The following is a 14087-nucleotide window of genomic DNA, read 5'->3' as shown; positions in this document are numbered from 1 at the left end:
TTTTTCTTCAACTCCCCAACGCACTGTTCAACCCAAAATTTTGTACCGCTTTCTAGAATCATCAGAAACATAAGCCTACCTTAGCATCATGAAACCCCGAGTTCTATGTGAAATTCGATGGGGCCTTACATCCTCCCCTACTTAAGATCATTCGTCCTCGAATGAGGGTCAAAATTCGCCATTAGCATCCAATGTGACCCAATTGTTACTTCACATACCAGCATTTCCAAATTTTGACTAACTCCTTAAATTTCCGAAATATTTGCCAGAATATCCCCTATAACTGGGCCTATCCACCTGTCAGAGAATCTCAGAAACTAATCCTAATAACATATACATAATCCAATAACGTAAAATAACATGAAAACAACACCAATTGTGGCGTCATAAGCGATATATTACCAGAAAGGAATACCCTTAACATCAACTGTACAAGTGATACATAATTCATGGAAGGTAAGCTCTTAACATTTTTATAGAGCACAACTACCTAAATACATAGTTATTCAAACAAATGAGGGTACTTCTTCATCTTTTCCTCAGCCTCCCAAGTGGCCTCTTCAACCTGTTGGTTTCGCCATAGCACTTTCACGTAGGCAATTTCTTTATTTCTCAGCTTTCGGACTTGCCCATCAATAATGGCAACTGAAATGTCTTCATAAGTCAATTCTTCATTAACCTTAATAGTCTCAACCGGAACAATGAGTGCCATGTCTCTAACTACCTTCTTCAACATAGATACATGAAACACCGGGTGCACTAAGGACATCTCTGGAGGTATCTCAAGCCTGTAAGCCACCTGACCAATCATCTTAATGATTCCGTACGGTCTGACATACCCCGGACTCAATTTTCCTTTCTTACCAAACAACATTACACCCTTCATTTGGGAAACCTTCAAGAATACCCAATCATCCTCTTTGAACTCTAAATCCCTACGACGAACATCCAAATAGGACTTCTGATGACTTTGAGCAGTTTTCAACCATTCCTTAATGATCTTAACCTTCTCCATAGCCTGATGCATGAGGTCTGGCCCTATCAACTCTGCTTCCCAACCTCAAACCACCCAATGAGAGATCTGTATCTCCTACCATATAGAGCCTCGAACTGTGTCATCTGAATGCTAGCATGGTAACTATTGTTGTAGGCAAATTCTATGAGTGGAAAACGATCATCACAGCTACCCTTGAAGTCAAGAACACAAGAGTCCAACATATCCTCGAGCATCTGAATGGTCTGCTCTGCCTGCCCGTCGGTGTGTGGATGAAAGGTTGTACTAAGATTCACCTGAGTACCCAAACCTTGGTGAAACTTCCTCCAAATATTAACTGTAAATTGTGCCACTCAATCTGAGATAATTGAAATCGGAGTGCCATGCAACCTGACTATTTCCTTGATATACAACTGAGCATATTGTTCCGTTGTGTCGGTAGCCTTAACAGGTAAGAAGTGTGTTGATTTTGAGAGTCGATCTAGAATCACCCAAATCGAGTCGAACTTGTGAGAAGTGCGAGGTAGTCCTACCATAAAGTTCATATTTATCATCTCCCACTTCCACATTGGAATTTCTATGTTCTGTGCCAACCCACCGGGCCTTTGGTATTCGGCCTTCACTTGCTGACAATTTGGACATCTTGCCACAAACTCCGCTACATTCCTCTTCATATCATTCCACTAGTAGATTTCCTTAAGATCATGATACATCTTTGTAGAGCTTGGGTACACGGAATACCTGCCATTGTGAGCCTTGGTCATGATTCTTTCCCGGAGACCATCTATATTTGGAACACATAATCACCCTTGGTACCTTAGTGTACCATTATCCATGCCTAGAGAAAAAGTCATGGTCTTATGACTATGAATCCCCTCTTTCAACTGTACCAACAACAGATCGTCGTATTGCTTCTCCTTAACTTCCACAATAAGCGGTGATTCAGCCCTATTTAGCACAATCACCCCTCTTTCACTAGAGTCTGCAAGGCGAACTCCCAAACTAGCTAACCAATGAACTTCCTTGGCCAAAGGCCTTTGATATGCCTCCAAGTGAGCCAAACTACACACAGATTTCCAGTAAGAGCATCCGCCACAACATTAGCCTTCCCCGGATGATATAGGATATCGATGTCGTAGTCCTTGAGTAACCCAAGCCATCTTCTTTGCCTCAGATTTAATTCCTTTTTCTTGAAAATATATTGAAGGCTCTTATGGTCCATGAATATATCCACATGGACTCCATACAAATAATGATGCCAAATATTCAGTGCAAAAACCACCACCACGAGCTCTAAGTCATATGTTGGATAGTTCTTTTCATGATTCTTGAGTTTCCTAGAGGCACAAGCGATCACCTTGCCATGTTGCATCAATACACACCCATGTCTGATCCTTGAAGCATCACAATACACCACAAACCTATATGTACCCTCTGGTAGGGTCAACACCGGTGTCGTAGTCAATCTTGATTTCAACTCTTTGAAGCTCTTTTCACAAGCATCTGACCATTGAAACTTAACCGCCTTATGCGTCAATTTAGTTAACAGAGAGGCAAGAGTAGAGAACCCCTCTAGAAATTTCTTGTAATACCTAGCTAAGCCCAAGAAACTACGAATCTCTATTGGAGTTGTAGGTCTAGGCCAATGCTTCACAGCTGCAATCTTCTGAGGATCAACCTTAATTCTTTCTCTGGAGACGACATGACCCAAGAATGTGACAAATTCAAGCTAAAATTCACACTTCAAAAACTTTGCATACAACTTGTGCTGATACAGTATACAGAACTACCTTGAGATGATCGGCATGGTCCTCTCGACTTTGTGAATATATAAGAATATCGTCAATGAACACTATCACAAAGGAGTCAAGAAAAGGCTTGAAGACTCTATTCATAAGATCCATGAAAGCTGCCGGGATATTTGTTAGCCCAAAAGACATCACCAGAAATTCAAAATGCCCATACCGGGTCTCGAAAGCTATTTTTGGAATATCCTGCTCCCTGATCATCAATTGGTGATACCCGGATCTTAAATCAATTTTGGAGAAGTACTTAGCACCCTACAATTGGTCAACCAAGTAATCTATCCTTGGCAGTGGGTACTTATTCTTGATTGTGACCATGTTGAGTTGCCGATAGTCAATACATATTCTCAGTAACATATTTGTTCCTTAAAAAGAGGACAAGTGCGCCCCAAGGTGACACACACGGCCAGATGAAACCCTTCTCTAACAAATCCTTCAACTGCACCTTTAGTTCCTTCAATTATGCCGGTGCCATTCTATATGGTGGAATAGATATAGGCTGTGTGCCTGGCATCACATCAATCCCAAAATCAGTCTCCCTGTCTGGTGGGATCCCAAGGAGTTCATCAGGAAAGACTTCTGAAAATTCATTCGCAATTGACACAGACTCAAGTATAGGTGCCTCAACATTGGTATCCGTAACCCGGACCAAATGAAAAATACACCCCTTGTTGATCAACTTCGTGGCCTTAAGGTAAGAAACAAACCTACCCTTCGGCACCAAATCATCCCCCTTCCATTCAATAACTGGCTCATTTGGAAACTCAAATCTAACGGTTCTGGTTCGGCAATCAAGCTTGGTAAAACACGAATAAAGTCAGTCCATCCCCATTATTACATCAAAATCAATCACCCCAAATTCAATGAGATCGTCCATGGTGTCCCGGCCATGCACTGTGAAAATACAATCCTTATAACCCCGCGCGACCATAATAGACTCACCAACCGGAGTAGATACAGAGAACTACTCATGAAGTTATTCCGGTTCTATCCCAAATTCCATAGCAACATAAGGAGTGACATATGACAAAGTGGAACCGGGATAAATAAGAGCATATACATCACAAGATTGGATAGTCAATATACCTGTGACAACATGTGGAGAAGCCTCTGAACTCTGACGACCCCTCATAGCATAGAAATGGCTGGGTCCTCCTGGAGTCTGTGCACCACCCCTAGATGCACCATGCCCTGTGGGTGCTAGAGTGCCTCGAGCTGGTGAAGGTGATGCAAATGAAGTAGCTACAGAACTAGCTGGATGTGTCGTTCCCCTGCCGACACTCTGGTGGGATGAACGGCAATCCCTCTGAATATGACCCCTTATACCGCACCCGTAGCATATGGTTTGGTCCATGAGGCAGGCCCCAAAGTGTATCTTCCCACACCTAGGGCATGGGGGCCTCCGTTGTTGCTGAAATCTCCCTCTAGGCCGACCCTGATGGTAGGATCCCTTGTTGCCCTGACTGAGTCTGAAATGGCTCCACTGTTGATGACTATACCCTGATAGTTGTGCACTAACCGAAGACTGAGCAAAGGACTGGGATGGCCCTGATAACCCTTCCCTAAATACCGACCTGCCACCAATACCACCAGAAGAACCACCAAAGTTGCCCACGGATCGGGCCTTATTGCTACCCTCTCGCTCTATTCTATTCTTCAATTTGAGGGTCTCTGTGGCTTGAGAAAATGCCGCCATCATCCCATAGTTCATATCAGAATAGATGGTAGTTGTAGCGGCCTCATTAATAACTAAGGGGTTGAGGCTATGCACAAACCGCGACACTCTAGCCTCCATAGTGGGAAACATGTAAATAGCATAATTGGACAGGCACACGAATATCATATGGTATTCCCACATACTCATGCTACCTTGTTTCAAGCTTTCAAACTCAGTGGCACGGGCTGCCTTAGTCTCGGCAGGCAAGAAATGATCAATGAAGGCATCGGCAAACTCATTCCACCTTGTCGGAGGGCTCCTCTCCTCACGGGACTCCTCCCACATCTCAAACCAAAAATATGCCACCTCTTTCAGGCGGTAGGAGGCCAACTACACTGCCTCCATCTCAGTAGCATGCATAACTCGGAGAGTCTTTTGCTTCTTATCAATAAAGTCCTGGGGGGTCCTCCTTAGGATTAGTACCCGTGAACACTGGAGGATCTAACTAAAGAAACATGTTCACCCTAGAACTAGCAGAATCCCCTTGCTAGCTGGAAGAAGTAGGTGAAACATTCGATCTCTGGGCCTGTGAATCCACTATCTGAGACCACATCTGTATGGCTCCCCTAAGGTCCCCATAAAAAACACCGGGACCAAAAGCTGAGGCACGAGGTGGAACTGGAATATCAGTTGGGATTGGTTCAGTTTGAGTAAGAGTAGTAGAATCAGGCGGTGTAGTACTTGGGGGAGTATCCTCACCCCTAGGGTGCTCACCTGCATCACCAGGTATAGAATTAACTGCCACTCCTGGGGTGGCATTGGCTCCTTGGCCAGTTCTTGCTTTCCTCCTAGGCGCCATATACTAAAAATTAGTGCAATGCACGAGTTAAAGGAGGAACGGTCTTATAATCAGCTCTATCGCACGATCTAAAACATCAAAGAAGGGTGTTATTCCCAAATGCCCAAGTAGCCTCCTAATTATAGATGTGGTCGACAACACACCGATAAGAAGGACTCTACTAGACACGGTTCCGAGACATCCTAGGATACTTTAAAACCTGAGGCTTTGATACCAACCTTGTCACGCCCGACCTCGGGTAGCGCGACCAGTGCTCAACCGAGATATCCCAGTCAAGCAAGCCTGTACAATGCCTTCTACCCAAACTCACCCATGAATAAAGAGAAGATATATTTCATTAATTAGACGATGAGAGGTCATGTGAACAATACCAGTTTATTACTATCAGTTATGTCATTACTAAGTCTCAAAATACATACACTTTAATAGTTTGAAGTGGAATATGTGATACAAATACGACATTACTAGTTTGACTTTCCCAACACCAATATACAACCCACACTATGTATACGGAGCCTCTAACAGAAACAAACGAGTACTACGATAGTGCCGGCAACAAGGCTCCGGCTATACCTCAAAAGACTATACATAGAGGGCAAGAAATACAAGATATCACTGATCAATGCCGCCTTCTTTGGAACCACCTGCATCCATTAAAGATGCACTGCCCCCGGCAAAGGAGACGTTAGTACATATGGAATAGTACTAGTATGTAAAACTAATCACCCTCTCAATAGAACGAGTAATAGTAGAATAAAAAGGAAACATGGAATCAATGAGGGCCTTAAACAATATTAAAGGACCAAGTAAGAAGAAAGACAAATTTATAGTAAGTTTCAATATTTTTAAGTTGGGAGATCTTTTTAGTACCGATACACCACCGCGCTTTTAGCACGGAGTCCGATCTCGGCCCGATCGGCCAATCCATCCCAACCCGAGACATCTAATCACAATACCACCATGTTCACGTCATGGCATCCGATCTCAGCCCGATCGACTAAGTCGTCTCACCACAATGCTGTGTGGGTCGACATCATATCACATCACGGTAGCAATCATCTCATCCCATTTAAGGGGAAATATCTCAACACATCAGTCTCATCTCATATAAGGGGAAAAAATCTCATCATATAAATACGGGGATTTTACCCCCTCAATTACTCCTACATCGGTACGTGTAGTTTCGGGGTTAAGTTATTTCAACCTACCCTTCCTCGGTGGCTAAACGGTACTTCCAAAATATTTATTATTTAAAGAATTTTCAGCTCATTTCATAATCTTTCACACTTCTTTCCATTTCATTGGCAAGAGTGGCCACGATTGTAATATCATTATCAGCACCACGGTCGTATTTCATATTTCATACTCACCCATTTAACTTTCAAGCATCATCATGGATTATCAACAATAAGGGAGTTTCTAATCAAACTTTAAGTGTATATATGAGAAATATGAGTCTTAATCACATTGAGTTTCTCTTCCACAATTAGGCATATTAACTTGCAATTAAAACATGATTTTTAAATCACAACACCTTTAATACATTGGTCATACTAGATTACATTCTCGGAGGGAATCCTGATATGATGGGAACATTTGGCACATATTCTTAGTACATACGTCTTTCAACACAAAACTTATTTTAGAATGATCATATTTATTAGGAAATACTCGGAACATGAGAAATAATAAATTGAACCAATCATAATCGCCACTTACGAGGACATCATGGACGTCGATTTTTACCAGAGGAGTTTAGACAACATACCTCACTTGAGACTTCCTTAAATTACTTCAACTTCAATCTAGTAGAGACATGACAAATTTGAATCACAATTAGGAAGATACTCGGGGGTTCAGCTCATTTGAGTATTTTATCAAACACTAGGTAGGCATTATAATTCCAAGGTTCTCCTATGGTGTGGATTCCTTCATCCCACAACCCAATGTTTACCTATTTAAGCTCAATAACCTTCCCACCAACCTTGATGGTACATAACGCATAAATAACACTCTCGCACCCAAGAATCACACTCCTCATTACCCATCTTCTACCCCAAATTCGAAATTAAAACCTAAGGCTAGAACTTTACCTCTTTAGAAGACAACTAGCAAGGTTTCCTTGTGAATTCTCCAAGACTTGAGCAAAGATTGATGAACAAAGAGCTTAGGGATTCCTCTTCTCACTCTAGAGCAACTTCATCTCTCTAAAATAGTAGTTTGAACCTTCTAAAATAACTCCCCAAGTCTTGTTATAAAAATGGTATCGGGTGAAATTTCCAAAACTTAAACTTTACGAAGTCGGGTGTGCAATCGCAGACCGTACCTCAAAATGGTTATGTTGTCCTCAAAGGGGACCGCAAAAGTGATCCCAAAAATTGAGTAGTCCTGGACAGGTCTGCAATAGATCTGCGATCGCATAATGGACCGCAGAACCTCCTTTCAAAGTTTTCTCATGCTGGTTCTGTGATAGATGTGTGGCCCGCAAAATAATTATGCGGTCGCATATTTGACCACAAAATGACCTCCAAAATTGGCCCATTATTCTTCTTCACTCCACGGTGGATCTGCGGTCCGCGAAGTAGTTCTGCGGTTGCATAATAGACCGCAGAAATGCCATGTTCTGCAATAATTTTTCTTCAACTCCCCAACGTACTATTCAACCCAAAAGTCTGTACCGCTTTCTACAATCATCAAACATATAAGCCTACATTGGCATCACGAAACCCCGGGTTCTATGTGAAATTCTACGGGGCCTTACATTTCCATGGATTATTACACCTAAATCAAGGATTTGAAGAGAAGAAATTAGGTGCTTTTTACTTGAACTTAAGAGAATGAATTTTGGAGTTTTGAACATGAAACTAAGGTCGGATTTGGTTTAGTTTGCTTGAGGTAAGTATCTTATCTAAACTTATATGGTTAAACTCGTATTCGAATAGGTTGTCAGAATTTGTGAGTTTTGTCAATTTTCAAGATGCGGGCTCGAGTTAACTTTTTGGTTGACTTTGAGTATTTGATTAAAGATTCGACCTTTATCGCTTGGGTTTGTTTCCTAAGGCATTATTTGATGTTTTTGAGTTTCTTTTTGCTAGTATCGAGCCATTCGAAGGTTGATTTGTGCAGTTTGGAATTTCTAGAGTATCGATTGGTTTGCTTGGTATTTGATTTAGTTTGCTTGAGGTAAGTATCTTATCTAAACTTGGTTGAGGCACTAGTTGCCTATATTTGTGATAGCTACATGCTATGGGTGCGCATGTTTGGGGTTTAAGCCCATCTGCGAGTACCGAGGTATGTATCCATGCTCTAGGTAGTACTTAGGCTATGATATGCCTAGAATTGACTGTTAAGCTTTAATCTATGATATTTCTCATATTTGTAATATTTTTGTGAACTATTTGAACCATGTTTGAGGTTTTGAAAGGCTAATTCCCTGAATAAACTTGGTAATTGTTGTTTCTGTGATGAAATTTCCAATTTGAGCTATGATAGCACACTTTGCACATGCCTATGCTTTAGCATGTTATTATACCAGTCCATGAGCATGACATCTGATATTTATTCATCATATACATGTGTTCTTGTTTACTTGCTTATGTGTGTTATGATTTGGACTTGATGCATGTGGCCACGCCGGGTGGATTGTATTGTTATGCATGTGACCACGCTAGGCGGATTGAGTTGTTATGCCTGTGACCATGCCGGGCAAATTATGATATTATGCCTATGACCACGCCGGGCGGATTGTAATATTTGCATGTGAGTTGTCCGTGCGGATTGATATTATTAGCATGTGAATTGTCAGTGCAACACATGAGTTATCTGTACAGATCCAGATATTGATATTATATCATGTGAGTTGTTCGTCTGGTTGATATTATTAGCATGTGAGTTGTCCGTGCAACACGTTAGTTATCCGTGCAGCATGTGGATACAGATACATCCCCCTAGGGTCACTCTCTCATATTTCTCTCTTGATGGTGTACACGCAGATTATGAGAAATCGACAGGTTTCTAGTTGATGTGAGATCTGGGAGAGCTAGTTACTATTATTTGGATTGGGTTTCACCCTGCAACATGCTTTATTGGCTCATTGTTATTTGGATTGGATTGCACGCCACAACGGGCTGATATTTGGTTATTGCATTTCATCTTTACTTGCAATTTCTTTGACTGCTTACCTAATTTACTTGTATATCCTCCTTATATGTTGGATTGTTGACTAAACAGAACACTTTAAAACAAAGAATAGTGAGCATCAAGGTTGTTTGACCTGAGATTTCCTGATTTTGATAATATATATGTTCTATACTTGTTGAAATTATGAACTGTACATGTGATTACGAGTATCATTTATAATTTTTACTTCTAATACCTTGCCGAGGTTAGTTATGATATTTATTAAGTATATGGGATCGGTTGTACTCATAATACACTTCTGCACCTTGCGTGCAGATCTTGGAGCCGATGTTGTTTCGTATGGCGCTAGCCGGCATAGGAAACGTACCTAATTTTCGGGCATGTCTACCACTTGTACTTGGTAGTTTATATTTGAGTTCTGTTTATGTATATTTCAATCATGACTTTTACTACCAGTCCTTGGGGAATTGTATGGATTCAGTTATTTCACCTTTTGACTTTTATCATTATCATTAAATTGTGTTACTATTATTTGACTTACCTAGCGGTTTAGGTTAGGTTTCATCATGACTAGTTGGATTTTGGGTCGTGATAATTTGTCACTTGCGAAGTTATTAAATAAGCTGCAATTGGCAGAGACTATTATAAAGCAGCAAGCTCCTTTTGTAGAACTTAATTTTGAGACATGTTCTTCTTCTAAGCTGAAAGGCGGGCAGAAAAGAATAAGGCTAAAAAACCTTTGTTGGAGGCACAACTGCTAGTGTGAATAAGGTTAAGGGCAAGTGTTACCACTACAAGAAGCCTGGGCATTATAAGAAATAATGCCCAACTTATCTGTCCAAGTTAAATAACAAACAAGATGATTCACATTTACTTGTCGTAAAAATATTTTTAGCGGCTTTATCTACCTCGTCATGGTGTATAGATTCGCCATGAATGATGTCTGTACTTTTTTGCAGGGGTTTTAGGTGAAGTCAACATTTATCAAGCGATGGTTTAGTAGCTCCGGCTTTAGCTTTAGGAATAATTAGTATTTCGTTTTGGTAATAGTAAAGTATTAACTTTAAAAGACACATTATACTATGTACCTTCTATTAGAAGAAATTTTAATTTCAGTTTCTACCGTTATGAGAGTTGGCTATGACACTAATTTTTATGACTTTGATAAATGTGTTATTAGTCATAATAAGTATTTTCTCTCTTCGACTATATTGATGAATGGTCTTTTATTGTTGATACTACTCATAAACCGTTGCAACCAAAAGAACTGAATTATGTTGACTTTCCAAATAAAAAAAATATTCTTCTAAATTGAGTAAAACTTATTGATGGCACTTGCACTTAGGTCACATAAATCTAAATAGGATTTCAAAGTCACTTAAGGATGGACCTTTAGGTTTATTAATAATGGAGGCACTACCAATATGTGAATCTTATTTATAAGGAAAGATACAACAATAACAATAACAATAAACCAAGTGAATTTCCACAAGTGGAGCTTGGAGAGGGTAGTCTATACGCAGACCTTACCCCTACCTTGGGAGGGCAGAAAGGATATTTCTAATAGACTTTCGGCTAAAGAAAAGATAAAGAGAAGAATTGGCAATAAGTAGTAACAACAACAAGATATTAGGAAAATCGAAATGAAATATAGCAATCAAACAGAATGTAGTAATAGAAATCTAAGAATAAAAAGATACCATACTAACACTGATACTAATTGGGAAGGTTTCTTATAGGATTGCATTGCCTTCTAGCCTAGCGGAGGTACATCTAGTATTTCGCGTTTCCATACTTGGGAAGTACCATAAAGATAGGTCGCATGTGTTTGGACTTCATCATAATGCAGCTTGATGAGAATTTGACTTATGAAGGAAGAGCCGGTGGCTATTCTAGACCGGTAGGTTCAAAAATTGAGATCTAAAAATATTCATTATGTGAAAGTGTGTTGGAGATGTCAACCGATTGAGAATGTTACTTAAGAGTCTGATTTGGACATGAGGAGTTGATACCAAGATCTTTTTACCAGTCTAAGTACATTTCTATGTCCGGTCGAGGACGAACATTTCATTAAGAGATGGAGAATGTGACGACCCGATAGGTCGTTTTGAATACTATCTCCCATTTCTATGTTCTGAGACTTTTTATAGCTCAATTTGATTATTTATATCTTGCATGCATAGTCCATGTCGATTTTCGAAAACTTTACATGGGAATTTTTAAAGAAAATGTTAGTTTTAACTAATGGCTAGAGTTGACCACGGTCAATATTTTTTATAAATGACCTCGGATCAGTATTTTGACGATTCTGATAGGTTCGTATGATAATTTTGGACTGTACCCATGTTTGTCTGGGGTCTGGGGTGAATCAAGGCCATTTTGATACTTTATGTGAAAGTTGGAAAATTGAGTTTTGAACTTTGCAAATCTTGAGTTTTATTAATTGATTCTTGATTTTAGATGTTATTTTGATGATTTGAGCTTGCAACCTAGTTTTTATGATGTTATTATACTTGTGTGAATGTTCAGATTGGAGCTCGGGCTCGGGTGAGTTTCAGATAGGTTGCTGGTGTTGTTAATCTACATATTTCGCATTTGCAAGGTTCTGTTCGCAAATGCAAGACAAGACTCGCATTTGCTAGACAATTCTTGCATTTGAGAAGATGGGATGGGGCTGGGCACTTCGCTTTTGTAAAGTATGTATCGTATTTATGAATTTGTGGTCTTCGCATTTGCGATGGGATAGTCGCATTTGCGACTCTGGGAGAATGGGGCTGCTTCACAGTTGCGATGATATTTCCGCATTTGCGGAGGTTCCTGGGATCACATTTATGATCATGTTATCGCATTTGTGATATTGGAGGCTTAGGGGTTGGTTCACATTTGTGGACATTGCAATTGCGAATCAGAGTTCGCAATTGCGATACCTGCCATTGGGTAAAATGTGGGAATTTATAGACTTAGCTCATTTTACACCATTTTTGAGACCTAGATTCCATAGAGGCGATTTCTGGAGAGCAATTTCTTCCCAACTTCATATGTTAATAACTTTAACTTATTTTCATCACATTTTTATCATTTTTTCGTAAATTTCATTATCAAATCTTGGATTTATAAAGTAGAAACTGGGAGTTTTGGTTAGAAATTAGGGATTTTGAAAAATTATGATTTAGACCTCAAATTGAGGTCGGATTTCAAAGCAAATTACATATTCGGGCTTGGGGTGAATGTGTAATCGGGATTTGGTATTAATTTCGCATTTTGACCATGTAGGCCCGGTTGACTTTTTCAATTATGTTAAAGAACGAACCATTTTCGTACGAAGGTAGTTTCTAAAGCTTGTTTTGACTTGTTTGAACAATAATTGACTACATTCAGGTGGTTCGGAGGCTTGTTCAAAAAGGAAAGTCGTGTTGAATTGTTGATATTTTTCCAAAAAAAGATAAGTGTTATGGTTAACCTTGATTTGAGAGAAATTAGGACTTGATTGGTGTCACGACCCAACTCCCACAGGAACCATGAAGGCGCCTAGCACTACTTGCTAGGCAAGCCAACAGTCACACAACAACAAGAAATTTGAATAATCATGGTTTAATAAACACAACAGTGGAAATATCATAAAATAACTAGTGAAAACAACAACAATACTACTACAACCATCCCAATGATCAGGTCTTAACAAATGCATGAGCACTACTAAATAACAAAATACAAGGCTAAATCCTCAATACAATTGTCTGAATAATAGATCAGTAACAAAGGAAATAAATGAAAGAGAACTTGAAGGACTGCGGGCGACATAACAGCTACCTAGTAGTCTCCCAAAAGCTGGTAGAAATAGAACTCTAGAAATCACCTCGTCCGGAAGTACCTGGATTTGCATATGAAGTGTAGAGTGTAGTATGAGTACAATCGTCCTCATGTACATAATAATTAACAAATCAAACCTTGGGCTGAAGGCAGTGACGATCTTAGAATAAACAGTCAGAGACCAATATCAATAACCAGTAATAGCTCAGATCATAAAGAAAACAATATAAGTAAGTAACTCAATGATATCATGTTCAACTCGTTCACATTTCAAGAATTTAGACATGCTTTCCAAGTATAACAGTTAAATCCCACTAAGGATAAAATATTACATTTACTAGCTAGCATGAGGGAAGTACATCTTTGTGCCTACATGTCAAATATACATGTCAAATCAACAATATCACAATGAAACCATCAAGAATAACTACAGAGCAACACTTAGCACTGTACAGGTGCCTGAAATAAATGCCCATCACCAAACCACGTATATATAACATTGTGCTTGCGCCCACTGGTGGCATGCCAGACTCCGGAGAGGCGGATCCTGCCTATCACGACCCAAATTTCCCTTTGTAAGATGTTGTGATGACACCTAGTCCCTAAGACTAGGTAAGCCTAACAAAAGTGCGGAATAACTTAAATAATAACTGAAATAACGACTAAACCTCAACATATATATATATATATATATATATATATATATATATATATATATATATATCACTAAAAACTGCCGCTCGACATGTACATGTAAATTTGCAACTCAGAGTAAGAACAACTCACATAACCCGGTAGTTATAAGCCACAAGCTCTAAAGAA

General features: G+C 39.7%; 2 protein-coding genes across 2 annotated transcripts; both read right to left on the bottom strand.

The window, feature by feature from the left end:
* Window positions 1-502: 502 nt before the first annotated feature.
* Window positions 503-811, bottom strand: LOC138901565 (uncharacterized). The gene has a single exon (XM_070189336.1). The coding sequence runs from the start codon at window positions 809-811 to the stop codon at window positions 503-505; it is 309 nt and encodes a 102-aa protein (XP_070045437.1).
* Window positions 812-1797: 986 nt separating this feature from the next.
* On the bottom strand, window positions 1798-4801 carry LOC138901564 (uncharacterized). Its single transcript, XM_070189335.1, has 4 exons — window positions 3916-4801; window positions 3317-3378; window positions 2503-2723; window positions 1798-2056 (listed from the first exon to the last, which is right to left on the bottom strand). The coding sequence occupies exons 1-4, from the start codon at window positions 4799-4801 to the stop codon at window positions 1798-1800; spliced, it is 1428 nt and encodes a 475-aa protein (XP_070045436.1).
* Between the last annotated feature and the right edge of the window lie 9286 nt (window positions 4802-14087).

Source organism: Nicotiana tomentosiformis, chromosome 11 (genome assembly GCF_000390325.3).
Source record: "Nicotiana tomentosiformis chromosome 11, ASM39032v3, whole genome shotgun sequence".
In the NCBI taxonomy this organism is placed as follows: domain Eukaryota; kingdom Viridiplantae; phylum Streptophyta; class Magnoliopsida; order Solanales; family Solanaceae; genus Nicotiana; species Nicotiana tomentosiformis.
The sequence above is the reverse complement of the archived record's forward strand: the minus strand, read 5'-3'. Positions and strand labels throughout refer to the sequence as shown.

Coding starts and splice junctions, on each gene's coding strand:
- LOC138901564 (XM_070189335.1), bottom strand. CDS start 4,801: ATGTGGGAGGAGTCCCGTGAGGAGAGGAGCCCTCCGACAAGGTGGAAT. Junction 3,379..3,915: donor TGCTATGAGGGGTCGTCAGA/GTTCAGAGGCTT, acceptor ATGAATTTTCAG/AAGTCTTTCCTGATGAACTC. Junction 2,057..2,502: donor AAGGCGGTTAAGTTTCAATG/GTCAGATGCTTG, acceptor ATCTGTGTGTAG/TTTGGCTCACTTGGAGGCAT.
- LOC138901565 (XM_070189336.1), bottom strand. CDS start 811: ATGATTGGTCAGGTGGCTTACAGGCTTGAGATACCTCCAGAGATGTCC.